Source organism: Narcine bancroftii, chromosome 6, assembly GCF_036971445.1.
Source record: "Narcine bancroftii isolate sNarBan1 chromosome 6, sNarBan1.hap1, whole genome shotgun sequence".
Taxonomy (NCBI): Eukaryota; Metazoa; Chordata; class Chondrichthyes; order Torpediniformes; family Narcinidae; genus Narcine; species Narcine bancroftii.
In genome coordinates, this window is record NC_091474.1 from 11,078,896 (window position 1) to 11,096,231 (window position 17,336).

The window sequence follows — 17,336 nt, forward strand, 5'->3', positions numbered from 1 at the left end:
AATACCCTTCCTCACTATTTATTGGAAAAATGATCTGAATGCGTAATGCTGCAGCCTGACATTAAAATATAAATAGATTGCTCGCCTCTGGTTTGTTTTCCTGCATTATAAGTGAGTAGCTTCTCTTTCTTAACAATCACAAAGAAGTAATTCAGGTTGAAAGTTTGGATTTATTAAAGCCAAGCACTCACAAGTCTATTTAAATATTGATAACATGAATATTAAGTGCGTCTTGCAGCTACGGTATCTTTTAATTCACATCAATTAATCGCAGCGCCTTGGATTGGCAGGTTTCATGGCCACTCTTGAAATCTGGACAAGGACATTCTTTTAGGCACGTTAATCCATTATAAAAACCAGCATACTAAACATCACACAAGTTACTGAAATTTAAAAGTTAAACATTTACATTTATTTATCTAAAAGTTGTAACCAAGTTGCACAGAAATGGAATCGTTAACAGTGACTCCAAAGACAGAAGTTGACCAAAACTGATAGGCTTTTATTAGCAATAGAATGAAGGCACATCCCTGCTGGTCGACTGTCCCGAACTGAGAAGGGGGCTGAGGGACAGTCACCTTTATTCAGGAGCCTGTGAGAGGGGCCACAGGTACAGTCAGCTAATGGGTGTGGCCAAACAGATAAATATATACATACACTGGTTTACCACAAACAGCACATTGATGTCATTTTATTTTCACCTCAACTTTATTATACTCTGCTGCTCATGAATACTCTTGTAGGTATTAGCCAACAAGTTACCAGATCTTTCTGAACTCAGGTTTTACTGAATAGGCGACATTATTCGTTAAATATCAGGGAATTGTTAAAAAAAACATAATCATATGTAAGGTGGAACTGAAGTGAAATAATACTGTGATGCCAACCTGTCTCTTTATTTTAAACTTTATTTAAAGATTTTATCACATGAATAAAACAAAAAAAATTACATTTAAAGAAAAATCCAATCTGTCACTTTACTGTGATTTTATTTTATATTTAATGATTGTCAGTAATTCATTACTTTCGTTCTTAGTGGGTTAAAAAAAGATCAACATTACCTACAAGGCTGGGAGGGGCCAGGAGAGAGGGGATACCTACATAGCACCCCAAGTGCCACATTTTGGTATGAAGATTAAAATTATGAAGTTGTGCATCATTATTTGTTGGTTACTCAGCAGGCTATTCCATTCCACCCTGTGTTTGTAGCGTAGACTTACTGATAGCTTCTCCCTTTGGCTATTTTGTGCTTGGAACTGCATTAGAATTTTTGGCAAACTTCACAAACAAGAAACTTGCCTTTTTTTGACTCTAAATAAAGGCACAAAAGTAAGGCAGAGACTTTGAATATTTAAAAGTGAAAATATTTAGCCTCATTTGTTAATTCTTCAATTTCAGCAAAGAGTTTGTATTTCTCACTCTGTATAATCACCATTTAAAAAATATACTTGATCTGTCATAAAACGCCTCTGTAACTGAACACTCAAATCTCCTTTTTACTGATTCTGCAGGTGACAGTAGACAAACAGCTGAGACCTACGGCTACGAAGCAGATTTTAGCTGCTGCAGCTCTTTGTAAGTACAGTTCCCCTAGTCTTTGGAAATGACCTTGCTTAAAACATCAGGAATAGGTTTTATTGCTTCCCCATTTCAAAGTTAATTGAAATTCAAGTTGTCAGAAATAAAACTTCTCACACATGAGTCTCTTTAAAACTGATGACACGACAAGCTTTATTTACAAGTCTGCAGAGTTGGACTCAACTGGTTTCTCACCAGTTAAGCCCCGATACATACAGTGCATTGATTTTTATACCCTTATTGTTTGCCCTTCCCCTTCTTATTAATACTGTTTTCATTGGTTAGTATTGCAAAAGCATTCTAAGTATAACTGCATTTTTAATTATCACGTTCGTTACGTACGCTGCGAACTCTACATACACTAAATTCTGTTTCTCACCCTTCTTATCAATCTTTTGTCTCCTGCATGTCTCTCACTATGACCATGAAAAGATAGGTTTAAAAAAACATATTCAGCAGAACCTTTTGTCCTTGGCTGCTAGTAAGCTCCCTGTCCGTTCTGGCTTCCCTGTTTATGATTAATCATCACATTTTAACTTAAGTCATTTTAACCTAAATTCTCTATATAACACAAGTGCCTCTGTTTTTAACTTTTTTTGAGAGCAGTGATGGATCACAGGACACATTTGATCCTTACTGCTGTGGCAGCTCTTCCCCTTCATGCAGAAAATCACAATTCAGCCAAGGAACAGTTGGCAGTGAGAGTGACCAGAGTAACACAGGAGCTGATCTGCTGCAGGATTATATGGCAACCGTAAGTAAATGCTGGGTGAATGTATACAATCGTACAGTCATCCTCCACTACCTTCTCTGGTAGCTCATTCTAGAAATCCGCCACCATCTGTGTGAACAAGGTGCCCCACAGGTCCCTTTTAAATATTTCCCCTCTCACCTTTAATATATGCCTTCTGAAATCTTCATAGACAGATTGAACATGTTTATCAATTCTTTCTCACTTTGTTCTGTGTTTTTAGCCCACCCCATATCTGTATCTCAGAGGTTGGTCAAACATATCACCGCAATTTCTAAATCATAGCTTTTTTTCCTGGTTGAACTCTTTTTCAATCTTGCCTTCCTGATTTTCAGCCCTTTGCATCCTTGGTCAAGCTGTCAGTCTTTATTACAGATTTTTTAAATTTAGACGTGAAAACAGTAACAGCCAATTTCAGCCCACAAGTCTGTGCCGCCTAATTTATACCTAATTAAACTACACCCCCAGTATGTATTGAGCAGTGGGATGAAACCGCTGCCCCTGGGGGTGGGGGGGGGGAGCCCATGCAAACATGTGAAGGATGTACAAACTCCTTACAGACAGCATGGGATTCGAACCCCAGTCCCGATCACTGGCACTGTAAAGGCCTTGCGCTAACCCGCTACACCATCCGTGCCACCATGTCTGATGTTGGGTATGAAATGTATCTTGATTTTAAAAAAAGTTCAAACCTTAAACATTGATTGGCATTCTAATCATGGATGCTGTTTGATCAACCTTGTAGAGATTGCTCAGTTCCACAGAATGTCCTTATACTTATCCTTTTAGGTAACCTGGAAATTGAATTCTACATTAGCTGAATACATGTTTCTTCTTTGAACTCCATGGGGGAGAAACTTTCTTTTGGACACTGGACCTAAGTGCAAAAAAATACTGGAAACACTCAACAGGTCAAGCAGTATTCTTAGAGAAAGGAGCATGCCTGATGTTTTAGGTCAAAGATCCTTTGTCAAAAATAAAAATATGAGAAAACATCCATGTGATTAAGCTACAGAGAGGAACAGAGGTGGAGAAAACAGAAGCAATGTGTGGGATATAGGGTGCAGTGCTATAATTATCAAGGGAACGATTAGTTTAAAATAGAGCAGTAGGTTGTTAGAGACGGAAGAGGAACAAATTGAAACATAAAGGTACAGGCAGAGCTGTAGAGGGAGGGGGAAAATAGTAGTTACCACAAATAGTCAAATTTTTGAATCCCACTGGCTTTAATGTAGCCAGATTGAAGATGAGGTGCTCAGCTCAAACACATCCTAAGCATTGTTGAAACAACGTAGGTAGCCTAAGATAGTGTGGTCAAAGTGGCAGCGAAGAGGAAGTTCACGTTTGCCTTTGGGGAATAAATGGAGAGTTCTGCCACCTGAATTTGGTAGGGAGGACCATCCTCTGAGCACCAAATGCAATACATTGAACTGGAAAAATTACAAGTAAATTGCTGCTTTACTTTGAAGGGTGATTTGGGTCCATTGCTGTTGTACAGGGAAGAGATTTTTTTAAAAAGGAGTCTATTGGTTGCAATTGTTTGAGAAAGTTCTGTGTTAAAAATCCAAGAATGAACTATGTTTTCCCTGCTCTATCCACTCTGTTATGTCACGACTCAGCCTATTGCTGATGGACTTTCCACATATGCCAGTGGTATTTGTCAATATAGAGGAAAACTTAATATGTAGACTGGCCATGTGGTACTGTGGTACTGTGAGAATAAGGCATCCCTGAATAAAGGAGGGAAAAAAGAATTTCCGTTCCCAATCCCAGTGGAAACATCTCTGTATGGACATCATATGAAGACGAGACGTGGCAAATGTTTCATGCCCTACCCATATGAGGTCTTGCTAGCATTTCTTCTGTGGAGAACCCACATGAATCTTGGCCAGTGACCGAATTAATGAGGGATGTCTAATTCCTGTGGAATGATACAAAGAATGGAGGTAGCACCTTTTCATCTGTAGACAGTTAATTACAGGGACTTTGATATTTCCCCACCTTCTCTTCACAATTCATGTTTCTTTCAAATGTTAATATTTGTTGTGTTCTCCCCTTTTCCAATCCTCAAGCTAGTTCCAGGCCTTCTCTTCCTCAATGGAGTTTGTTACCATATCAACATTATATTTGTACAATAAGATTGTTGTAATTGTAGCCCCCCATGTCAAGATTGTGTTGTGCAGGAAAGAGATTGTGATGCAAGCTAGTTTCTTACGGGTTAGGACGAAGATATTTACCGCCTTTATTCATGTGTTATAAATAATCTAAGTATAAAAGTAATACCATTTGTTAGTCAGATATTTATTGCACACATGGGCTTCTGAAAGCTCAAATGCCTTTTCTTTAACTGATGGTCTTATCCTGAGTGAATCATGAAGTCTATTTATGCCACCGCAAAGATATCATGACAGAAAAGATTCTAATGTAGTAGTTACTTTTTTTAAAATCTCCCACTGAAAAGAATATTGGTGCATTTTGGTGACCATGACGTACATTTATAAAACATGCATCTTGATAGTTGTTCATCTTTTACTTGAGAAAAACTTGGACTAGCTCCAAGTAGGAACTCTATTTGTTTTTATTAATAACTTTTATTTGATAGAGGCTGTTTATTTCACAATGAAGAGGTGGGACCCTTGCCTTTCCATAAAACCAGCCCTCAACAGCATCAGTGGCAGAATTTACTGGCAGGAAACGTTCCTTCTGGGCACAATTTTGATGCATGACAGAATATTTGTTTCAGCTGCCCAATATATACCACATTCAGCAGTGAGAATAACAAATGTCATAATTCATTTGACGAGAAAATGTATGTAAACAGTTGTATTGTTCCCAGCGCAAAGGCAGAGATCTAAATCAGCAAATGGATTAAATTAACAGCTTATCTCTTCATATATTTTAAACAAGCTTTAAAAATAGATTTCCTCTTTGCTAGCCTTCATCCATGCCTCTTTGAGAAAATAAACATATTGAACTTTGTCAACGTCATGGCTGTTCCATTTATTGACTGATATTTCTGACTACCATAAACACCCAGTGCAATCCAAATTAAGAGCTGTCTTCAAAAGTTCAAACTTCGATGTTATCATTGAAGTAAATCTGTTTAAAACTTTAATAATCTCAGATATCAACAAAAACAGAAAGGTTTTGCAATCTAACCATAAATATGCACAACTTTTCAGAAAGATTTAAATAATATCTTTACCTCTCTTTCTTCCTTAAAGAAACTTGAAAACCTAATATACTTTGACAACACTTTTAACCATCTGTTCTTGAATCTCATCTCTAGCTTAGCAGCAACCTTTTATTGTTGGCACTCCCAGGAAATGTTTTAAGATGTTTTATGATATTGAAAATGCTTTGAGAATAGGAAGTTGTCAGTGGTATTTATGTTTGGCAAAACCCAATAAATGTTATCAAGAATAATGGGATGAATGGCATTTCTCACAAATTGTGCTTTTCTTTCATTGGTTACAAGCTGAAAACAAAGTTGACACCTCAAGAAATTCAGCAGTTTGCTTTGCTGCTCCATGAGTATCGAACTGGTGCTCCGGTAGAAGATTATTGTGCAGACTTGCTTCACCTTTATGGAGAGAAAAGAAAATTCCTCCTTTTAGGTAAAACCATTTCTGTATCACAGCTGATGAAATCATTCTTCAACTTGGTTAACCTGCTGAAAGAGGACTCTTCTGGCAGAAGAGGTTTAGTTGAGTCACATAGCATTATAGGAACAAAAGAATGCCATTTGGATTTACGTTTAGAAGTTTTATACTGTTTTTCTTTATTGCCTTTTGTCCTGTCCTCTGTAAACCAACTCAATAAGCCAAACTCAAACTGTTCGCCTATAGTTTGGTCTCCAGAAGGAATGAAGCACAATAAAAATAAAACTGCTGGAGGAACTCAGTGAGATAGGCAGCATTGGTGAGAGATGAAGAATGGTCAACGTATTGGGTCAGAACCCTAATAAAGTATTGGTTAAACCAGTATAATCCTCAATAGATCACATCTGATTTATAATTCATAATTTTGTACTCCATCTGCCTAGTCAATGGGAAGAAGATTCATTAATTTGACTTCAGAATTACAGTGGTGCCGCAAATTACATTCAATTTAACAGAAAACTTACTGCCCACTGTTTTCCAATATACTGTCCCAACGGGTGGAGGTTTTCACACCTTATGCAATATTCCTTCAATCCCTCTCAGATCTAAAGACCATTTCATTTCTATGCAAAGATAAAATGAGTTTTCTGAGATATTTCAAAGAATTAAGGAAGAACCAATATTTACTTATGTTGGGTTGTTCAGATTATTCCAGGATTTTTAATGATAGTTGTGTGCCTTTTTTTCTAAGAATACAATCATAATTATGTTTTCTAGTATTGGATTGTTTTTTAAGAACATGGTGACAAAAGTATTTGATTATTCAGAAGTACCTCATAGTCCCATCTTCCTCCTCTCTCAGTCAGGTTCCAGCAAACATCCAGCAGCTCAGTGAATGTAGTGATTAGTGCAACGCTGTTACACTGTTCAAATCTGAGGCTGTCTGTAAGGAGTTTGTACATTCTCCCCGTGTCTACCAGGGATTCCTCCGGGGGGGGGGGGGGGCCACTTTCCTCCCATCTTCTAAAAAGTACGGGAGTTGTAGGTGAATTAAGTGTAATTGTGTGGCGCAAGATCAAGAGTCGGAAAGGCCTGTTATCGTGCTGTAGGCCTAACTTTAAATTTAAATTCTACTACTGTCATTTTACTCAGAAACATAATCATTTGTTGGTCCTCTTTGTCAGTCATCTCTCATTCATTTCTTCTCACCTTACTTAAATCAGTATGCATTTCCTCCGCTATTCAGAATGCAATATTATCGGCATCTCGGTAACGGTGTGGATAGATATCAATGATGAAATTCATCAATACTTTACGTGTGCCAACACAATCTTTAGTCAATTGAGGGAAATGGTATTTTAAGATCAAAACAGAGACACAAGACATGATTTAGTGTCAACTAGTAATCCCTACTTTCCAAAATTCTCTGAGATTTCGATTAATTACTATCTCAAGACACGAGAAAAATACTTCCAATGCTGTCCCCACAAGATCCTTCAAACCAATTAGAAGGATAAGCAACTTAATGTAATTGTCCTCTCCCAGTCCAATCCCCGTATTGAGGGTACATTCAGTCATTTACTTCAGGCAGCCCATGTCATTCACATGTCCAATGCCAGACTTCTAAAATAGATCCAGACAATTCATGACTTACAATAGTCTGACTAACAATTCTTCATCATTACAATGGTAGAATCGAATTTTGGCTAGGCTAGGCTATGATGTTCAGTGTTGCCACAGAGCCCACACTGATCTCACTGCCCTTTTTTGACTTACCATGGGAGTGATGGAACTGTGGAATGTAACCCCATTGTAAATTGAGGACTACCTGTAATCTATTCCAAGCTGTCATAGGAAAAGATTACCCGGCCAAGAAAGCAAGAGATTCAATGCTGTGCTCAAAGCTTCCTTGAACAAATGCAACATCCCCTCTAACTTGTGGGAATCTCTAAACTATGAACACTAAGCCTAACAAAGGATCATTCAATTTGGTACTGAGAACCTTGAGTTCATGCGTTGGAAGCACTTAAAAGCCTTGCAACAGAGAAAACAAACCATGTCACAAACTACCTGCCTATTTGTAGAGATGGAGGCAGTTTGCACATTAGCCTCTGCAGAACCCAGAACCCAGAAAAATGGAATGGAGGTAAATCACTACCAACCCAAGGGATTCCTCAAGAATATTACCTGCATGCTGAAGTTTTTTTTTTTTTTTTTTTTTTAAAATTTTTTATTTTTCACACCATAAATCACAATAGCCATGATATACACTTTTTCTTTTCCACACATTTACAGTGACTTTTTCTCCCTCCCCCCTCCCTCCTCCCAAGCCACCCCCCCATCCCTCCCCCCTCTCATCCATTTTAGTTATACAATCTAGGTTGCATTAATTCAGTTAGACAATGTTGTCATTCAACAAAAATACACCAGAAATTCTACTGAGTCCATTTTTTTCTTCTCTTCTCCTTCCATCAACTTAGGTAATGTTTGTTCCCGGTAGGTTTTCGCTATTGTATTTAATGTAAGGCTCCCATACTTGTTCGAATATTTCAATATTATTTCTTAAACTATATGTTATTTTTTCTAATGGAATACATTTATTCATTTCTATATACCATTGTTGTATTTTCAAATTATCTTCCAATTTCCAGGTTGACATAATACATTTTTTTGCTACAGCTAGGGCTATCTTAACAAATCTTTTTTGTGCATCCTCCAAGTCAATTCCAAATTCTTTATTTTTTATGTTACTTAGGAGAAAGATCTCTGGATTCTTTGGTATATTGTTTTCTGTTATTTTATTTAATATCTGATTGAGATCATCCCAAAATTTTTCTACTCTCTCACATGTCCAGATTGCATGAATTGTTGTTCCCCTTTCTTTTTTACATCGAAAACATCTATCAGATACTGTTGGGTCCCATTTATTTAACTTTTGCGGTGTAATGTATAGTCTGTGTAACCAATTATATTGTATCATACGCAGCCTCGTATTTATTGTATTTCTCATCGTTCCAGAGCATAACTTCTCCCATGTTTCCTTTTTTATCTTTATATTTAAATCTTGTTCCCATTTTTGTTTAGTTTTACCATTTGTTTCCTCATTTTCCTTTTCTTGCAGTTTAATATACATATTTTTTATAAATCTTTTGATTAACATTGTATCTGTAATCACATATTCAAGGTTACTTCCCTCTGGTAAACTCAAGTTGCTTCCTAATTTATCTTTCAAGTAGGATCTCAGTTGGTAATATGCCAGCGCTGTATCTCCCGTTATATTGTACTTATCTCTCATTTGTTCAAAGGATAAGAATCTACTTCCTGAAAAACAATTTTCTATTCTTTTAATCCCTTTTTTTTCCCATTTTCTAAAGGCAAGGTTGTCTATTGTAAAAGGGAGTAGCTTATTTTGCGTCAATATTAGTTTTGGTATTTGGTAATTTATTTTATTTCTTTCTACATGTATCTTCTTCCATATATTGAGGAGATGGTGTAATACTGGAGAAGTTCTATGTTGTACCAATTTTTCGTCCCATTTATATAATATGTGTTCAGGTATCTTTTCCCCTATTTTATCTAATTCTAGTCTCGTCCAGTCTGGTTTTTCCCTTGTTTGATAAAAATCTGATAGGTACCTTAATTGTGCGGCTCTATAATAATTTTTGAAGTTTGGCAATTGTAAGCCTCCTTGTTTATACCATTCTGTTAATTTGTCTAGTGCTATCCTCGGTTTCCCCCCTCTCCATAAAAATCTCCTTATTATTTTCTTTAACTCTTTGAAGAATTTTTCTGTCAGTTGTATTGGCAATGCCTGAAATAAGTATAGTATCCTTGGAAAAATGTTCATTTTAATACAGTTTATCCTTCCTATCAGTGTTAGTGGTAGCTCTTTCCAATGCTCTAAATCGTCCTGTAGTTTTTTCATTAGTGGATTGTAATTGAGTTTATATAATTGGCCTAGATTTTTGTTTATTTGCACACCTAGGTATCTTATTGCCTGCGTTTGCCATCTGAATGGGGATTCCTCCTTAAATTTTGAGAAATCCGCGTTATTCATAGGCATTGCTTCACTTTTATTTACGTTTATCTTGTATCCCGACACTTCTCCATATTCCTTCAATTTCTTATATAGTTCTTTTATTGATAGTTCTGGTTCTGTTAAGTACACTATCACATCATCCGCAAACAGACTGATTTTATATTCCCTGTCTTTTATTTTTATTCCTTTTATATTATTATCTCTTCTTATCGATTCTGCTAGTGGTTCTATAGCTAGCGCAAACAATAATGGTGATAGTGGGCATCCCTGCCGCGTTGACCTGCTTAAGTTAAATTGCTTTGATACATGTCCATTTACTGTCACTTTCGCTAACGGTCCCTTATATAATGCTTTAATCCAATTAATATACTTCTCCGGTAAACTGAATTTTTGCAATACTTTGAACAAGTAATTCCATTCTACTCTGTCGAAGGCCTTCTCTGCGTCTAAAGCAACTGCTACTGCCGGTGCTTTATTTCCTTCTACTGCATGAATTAAGTTAATAAATTTACAAATATTGTCTGTTGTGCGTCTTTTTTTGATAAATCCAGTTTGGTCTAAATTTACCATTTTCGGTACCTGTTCTGCTAATCTGTTCGCTAATAGTTTAGCTATTATCTTATAATCTGTGTTTAGCAAAGATATTGGTCTATATGACGCTGGTGAGAGTGGATCTTTCCCTTGTTTTAGTATCACTGTAATTATTGCTGTTTTACATGAATCTGGTAAGTTTTGTGTCTCATCAATCTGGTTGATTACATCCAGGAGGGGCGGTATTATTAGGTCTTTAAATGTTTTGTAGAATTCTATTGGGAGTCCATCCTCTCCTGGTGTCTTATTATTTGGTAAATTTTTTATTATCTCTTGTATTTCTACTGTTCCAAATGGTTCTGTTAATTTATTTTGTTCCTCTATTTGTAGTTTTGGTAGTTCAATTTTAGTCAAAAATTCATCTATTTTCCCTTCTTTCCCTTCGTTTTCGGTTCGGTATAATTGTTCATAGAATTCTCTGAAGTTTTCCTTAATTTCTTTTGGATTATATGTAATTTGTTTGTCTTTTTTCCTTGTTGCCAATACCGTTTTCTTAGTTTGCTCTGTCTTAAGCTGCCATGCTAGGATTTTGTGTGTTTTTTCCCCTAGTTCATAATATTTCTGTTTTGTCTTCATTATATTCTTCTCCACCTTATATGTTTGTAATGTTTCATATTTTATTTTTTTATCCGCCAATTCTCTTCTTTTGGTTGTATCTTCCTTTATTGCTAATTTTTTTTCTATGTTTATTATTTCCCTTTCCAACTGCTCTGTTTCCTGATTATAGTCCTTCTTCATCTTGGTTGCATAACTTATTATTTGCCCTCTAATGAATGCTTTCATTGCGTCCCATAGTATAAACTTATCTTCCACTGATTCCGTATTTACTTCAAAGTACATTTTTAATTGTTTTTCAATAAATTCTCTAAAATCCTGTCTTTTAAGTAGCATGGGGTTTAATCTCCATCTATACATTCTTGGAGGGATGTCTTCTAGCTCTATTGCCAATAACAGGGGTGAGTGGTCCGATAATAGTCTAGCTTTATATTCCGTTTTCCTAACTCTCCCTTGTATGTGGGCTGATAACAGGAATAGGTCTATCCTTGAGTATGTTTTATGTCTAGTCGAGTAGTATGAGTATTCCTTTTCTTTTGGGTTTTGTTTCCTCCATATGTCCACAAGTTTCATTTCTTGCATTGATTTAATTATAAATTTGGTTACTTTGTTCTTCCTGTTAATTTTTTTCCCCGTTTTATCCATATTTGGATCCAAATTCAGATTGAAATCCCCTCCTATTAGTATGTTCCCTTGCGTATTAGCTACCTTCAAAAAGATATCTTGCATAAACTTTTGATCTTCTTCGTTAGGTGAATATATATTAAGTAGATTCCAAAGCTCTGAATATATCTGACATTTTATCATAACATATCTCCCTGCTGGATCTATTATTTCCTCTTCTATTTTAAATGGCACATTTTTGCTAATTAATATAGCCACTCCTCTTGCTTTTGAATTATACGATGCTGCTGTTACATGTCCTACCCAATCTCTCTTTAATTTCTTGTGCTCCAATTCAGTTAAATGTGTTTCTTGGACAAATGCTATATCTATTTTTTCCTTTTTCAGTAAATTTAGTAGTTTCTTCCTTTTAATTTGGTTATGTATTCCATTAATATTTAGAGTCATATAGTTCAGCGTAGCCATTTTATATTTTGTTTATCTTCTCTTTCCGTTTTTCCATCATTACCTTTCCTCCTTTTCCATTTCTGTTTTCTTATTTTCAACTCTTTACCAGACAACATTCCTACAACATCCAACATTTTCCTTATTCTCCTATTTCTATCTTCTTTATCCCCAATCTCCCCTTCCCCTCCTGAGTTGCCCTTTATCCCTTGTCGGACAACCACATCTCCCCTCTCCATTTGGATTTGCGAATCCACTCGCAAGCGTCAACTGATTTTGCAGTGACCGCTCTTTTCCCCCCACCCAGCCCCCCCAGAAAAGATTTCGTTTTTTATATGTCACAAAGGTCACTCTTTTAGTTCCCTCCTTATTCTCTCTATTCCATTACCTTCCCTTATTAATTCTTGTCTATACTTTCTATGTTTTCCTCTAATTACAGATACTTTCACATATGCCCGTTGTCTCTATTCACTCTTATACCTCTTTACCCGCATACATATCAATCGTGGTCATTTTTACCCTCCTTACCCGTCTTCATCCCTCAGTCTATTTTTGTCTTTACCCACATACATATCAATCGTGATAATTTTTGCTCTCATTACCCGTCTTCATCCCTCAGTCTATTTTTGTAATTGTTCTGCAAATTTTCGTGCTTCTTCTGGATCCGAGAATAGTCTGTTTTGTTGTCCTGGAATAAATATTTTCAATACCGCAGGATGCTTCAGTGTAAATTTATATCCTTTCTTCCATAAAATCGCTTTTGCTGCATTGAACTCTTTTCTCTTCTTTAGGAGTTCAAAGCTTATATCTGGATAAATGAAGATTTTTTGCCCTTTATACTCCAGTGGTTTGTTGCCCTCTCTTACTTTTTCCATTGTCTTCTCCAGTACCTTTTCTCTTGTAGTATATCTTAGGAATTTTACTACAATAGATCTTGGTTTTTGTTGTGGTTGTGGTTTAGAGGCCAATGCTCTATGTGCCCTTTCTATTTCCATTTCTTGCTGTAGTTCTGGACATCCTAGGGTCTTAGGGATCCATTCTTTTATAAACTCCCTCATATTCTTGCCTTCTACATCTTCCTTAAGGCCCACTATCTTTATGTTATTTCTTCTGTTATAATTTTCCATTATATCTATTTTTTGGGCTAGTAATTCTTGTGTCTCTTTAGTTTTTTTATTAGATTCCTCCAATTTCTTTTTTAAGTCTTCTACCTCCATTTCTGCTGCTATTGCCCGTTCTTCCATCTTGTCCATTTTTTTCCCCATTTCTGTTAAGGTCATATCCATTTTATTTATTTTCTTTTCTGTGTTGTTTATTCTTCTTCTTAAATCATTGAATTCCTGTGTTTGCCATTCTTTAAATGACTCCATGTATCCTCTAACAAGAGCAAGTACCTCCTTTACCTTGCCTATCTTTTCTTCTTCTATTTCCCTGTACTCTTCCTCTTCCTCTTCTTCTTCCTCTAGGTTGACCATCTGTTGTTTCTTTGCTGCCCTTTCCTCCTCTTCTTTCTTGTTTCCATTGTCTTCTGTGGTGTCTTCTTGCTGCAGGTGTTCTGCAGCTGTCGTTGCCGGCTGTGGAGATCGACTCCCCAGCTGGTCCCCCCTCCCGTCGGTGTGTTTTTTTGTATGCGCATCGCGCATGCGCGAGGAGTCGCGCATGCGTGGTTGCGCACTTTTACTCGGCTCTGTGAGCCATTGTTGTAGTTCTCTTTCTACCGACCTGAGGTAGTGGGGTCTTCTCTCCACAGCGGGCCTCTTCGGACAGGTAAGGCCTTCACCTTTTTCCTCCGTTGTCTTCTCTTCCTCTCTTCTTTCCGTTGATTTTGATTTTTCTCCTTTTGTCTCCATCTTCTTTCCACCTTTATATTCACTTTTCTTTAACTTGTATTTCTGTGCCTTTGTATTTTCTCTCGTTTTTCCCGACTTTTCTGGAGAGGGCTGGAGTTCACCGTCCGGCCACTACTCCATCACGTGACTCCTCCCTCCTGCATGCTGAAGTGATGGAGTTATACCACCTGGAGGTATCAAAGATGGAGTGTATGCCATCTGAGGAATGTTGCATCTTGGAAATGCTGATGCATCTTGGGTAGATTCAAGATGGAAGCCTCCCCATGAGGTCAGGTCTGTGTGTGTTCTGTTCTTAGTGCTGTTTGCTTAGTTAATAAAACTATTTGTCTAAAAATAATCCAAGTTTCTTTATTGTAATAAAAGAAACATTACATATACTTCCTCAGCTTGAATGATCAGTTTGTAAATCAGTGACTAAACAGAGATATAATAGTGGGGACAAAGAAGCATTATATGCATCTAACCACCACATGAATCCATTTGATCTCAACTGTCAAAAATGCTCCCTCTATTCGATTCATCTTAGCAAGTTAAAACTGAACTTATTTTCTCTCCTTCCCAATTCTGATGACAATCTCAAACTTGAAATGTCAACACTGCTTCTTTCCACAGATGATCCCCCAATTGTTTCTAACATTTTCTATTTTTAATGCAATGAGAGATATTTCGTATAACCAACTGCATAGTGGTCTATTTTTGCATTGCTTGTTGATAGAAGATGTTTCCATAGAAAGGATGTATTAATATTCTGCAAAATAATTTTCTTTATAAAATGTACTAAATTCTACAATGTCCATTTTAGAAAAGTAAGTGCTGTCAACTGTAAGGTAAAACATCATGAGATGGGAATGTGTAAGGAGTTACCCTGTACAGGGCTGTAACAAGATGTGAATGCATCCTTGTACTTACAAGATAAGAGAGACATTGATGGATTGAGAGGCAGGAAGCTAGCAGGGAAAGGATAGCAACAGTTTTAGTCATTGGACAAGTAATGATATGATGATGTTCTAAGCATGTATCCAAGGGTATAAAAAATCACCATTTTGCTGATAACGGCAGAATGCATTCTCCGACTAGCATTGTTAGTCGCAAGTGTTACAATCCGGTAATAAAGAACAAAGAACCCTGATTTCGACTCAGTCTGGTGTTTGTCTCACTCATTCATGAACAAAGCAGACCTAACACAAGGCATCTTTTTCACCAGTATCTGCTGAATTGTTATCAAGGAGTTTTTGTTGATGCTTCCAATTCAAAGTTCAAGTTCAAACCTACTATCATTCAGAGCAGTTACATCCATGGGAGTGATTATTTTTTAAATACATTTGTAATTTCAATAATTCTTGCAGGGAAAATTTTGGTCATTTAACACAGGGCAATTTGTTTAGCGTAGTAGTTAGTGCAACGCTGTTACAGCACAAGTGACCGGGTTTGAACCTGTCTGTAAGGAGCATGTTTGTTCTCCCCATGTTTGAGGGGTTTTCTTCTGGATGCTCCAGTTGCCTCTCACCCTTTAAAATGTATGGGGGTTTAAGGTCAATTGGGTGTAATTGGCCCAACAGGCTCATGGCCCAAAAGGGCCTGTTAGCGTGCTGTATGTTTATGTAAATAATAAGTGTCTTGTTTTTACTTTAGGCATGCGGGCTTTCATACCCGATGAAGATGCCAGCTACTTTGAGGGTTTTTTAGAAACCACTGGAATTAATGATGGAAGAGGAATACTAACAGACAGCTTTGGAAGAATTAAACGGAGCATGAGTAACACATCAGCATCTGCAGTCAGAAGTTATGACAGTTGGTCTGTACCTTCAGAAACTGATGGCTTTGAAAGAATGATTTCAAATATCACATATGACATTGAAGCTTTAGGATGTGATGTGGAGGATGATTTATTGTGATGGATGAAATGTTGTCAGTTCACTTTGCTTAACCTTTTTTAAATAATACATTTACTTCAGTCATTCAAAACAATAAGTGTAAAAATCATCAAACCTTGACACGCACAATTAAAATGTGCACTCAATGAAATGCTTCAAAAGTTCTTAATATTTTGATAAAATTGCAGAACATTATTCAACAAATATTACATGCATGTATTAAAACTATCTCTCTTTACCCATCACCTGAACCAAAACTTGACTTTTGACAGAATTTGTTCAAATTAATTTTAAACATCTGAGGTAAGTTTTCCAACAAACATACAGTTCAATGATGTTTTGAAGTTAATATGAAAGACAGATATTTGCTAACCTCAACAAGATTTTATGCAATCTGAATTCTTTGAAAGCTGAGGAAAATATCTAAACTATGAATAATAAATGCTATTTAAAACAGGTACACCATTTGATTTAAGTTATTACAGATATTTTTATGTTGAAGTAGCAATAATGAAAGGTGATTTCATTAACTGTTTTGATGATCTTGCTGTGATTTCTTGTAATAATACTATTAGTGCAATAATGACTCCTTTTATGGCACAGAGCATAGATGAAATATTTGGAAAGAAACTAAAATCATAAACTAACATCCCTTACCTCCTTATTATTTCAGATGTTCCTTTCCCTATTTAATTTCCTTCTCTCTCTCTCTGTCTCTCGTGTCCATTATCACATTCCCAATCCCACCTTTCCGCTGACATATATTACAAACCCACTAACTCCCACAGCTACCTCAACTACACTTCCTTACACTCTGTCCCCTGCAAAGATTCTATCCCCTCCTTTCAATTTCTCCATCTCCGCCACATCTGTTCCCAAGATGAGGTCTTCCAATCCAGATCTTCTGAAATGTCTGCCTTCTTCCACAAATATTCCTCCACCATCAACTCAACCCTCCTCCGCATCTCCTCCATTTCCTGCTCATCTGTCCCGGCCGCATCAACCCACAGACACAATAAACGTAGAATCTCCTTATCCTCACCTACCACCCCACCAGTCTCTGCACCCAACATATTATCCTCCAGAATTTCCGGCATTACAACAGGATCTCACTACCAGAAACATTTTATTCTCTCCTCCCCTCTTTGCCTTTCATAGGGACTGCTCCCTCCATGATTCTCTCGTGTACTCATCCTCCTCCACCAGTCACACCCCCCTCCCCCACCTCCCAGCACCTTTCCCAGTCCAGCGGGGCCCAAAACAGGCTTTTCAAGTGAAGAACTACTTCACTTGTGTATCCGCAGGATTGATTTACTACATCCGGTGCTCCCTTTGTGGCCTTCTCAACATCGGAAAGACAGAGCGCAGATTGGGAGATCACTTTTCTGAGTATCTTCTCTCCATCCACACCAGTGACAGTGATCTCAC

At 37.0% G+C, this 17,336-nt stretch overlaps 1 protein-coding gene and 1 long non-coding RNA gene across 6 annotated transcripts in view; one reads left to right on the forward strand and one right to left on the reverse strand.

Moving 5' to 3' along the window:
• ccm2l (CCM2 like scaffold protein) overlaps positions 1-16,360 on the forward strand; it is a 72,267-nt gene extending 55,907 nt beyond the window's left edge. The window contains exons 8-11 of the mRNA XM_069883922.1: positions 1,512-1,575; positions 2,185-2,332; positions 5,808-5,946; positions 15,667-16,360. Of these exons, the coding sequence (XP_069740023.1) occupies positions 1,512-1,575; positions 2,185-2,332; positions 5,808-5,946; positions 15,667-15,929 (614 nt within the window). The 3' untranslated portion in view covers positions 15,930-16,360. The remainder of the gene's footprint in view (positions 1-1,511; positions 1,576-2,184; positions 2,333-5,807; positions 5,947-15,666) is intronic.
• The window catches only part of LOC138735703 (uncharacterized), a 320,545-nt gene that overhangs the window by 120,312 nt on the left and 182,897 nt on the right, over positions 1-17,336 (reverse strand). The window contains exon 3 of one of the 5 annotated variants that reach the window (XR_011339891.1): positions 5,257-5,912. The exons of the other annotated variants lie outside the window; for them this stretch is intronic. This is a non-coding gene — a long non-coding RNA (uncharacterized lncRNA). Of the gene's footprint in view, positions 1-5,256; positions 5,913-17,336 lie in introns of those variants that run through there. 5 annotated transcript variants of the gene reach the window in all.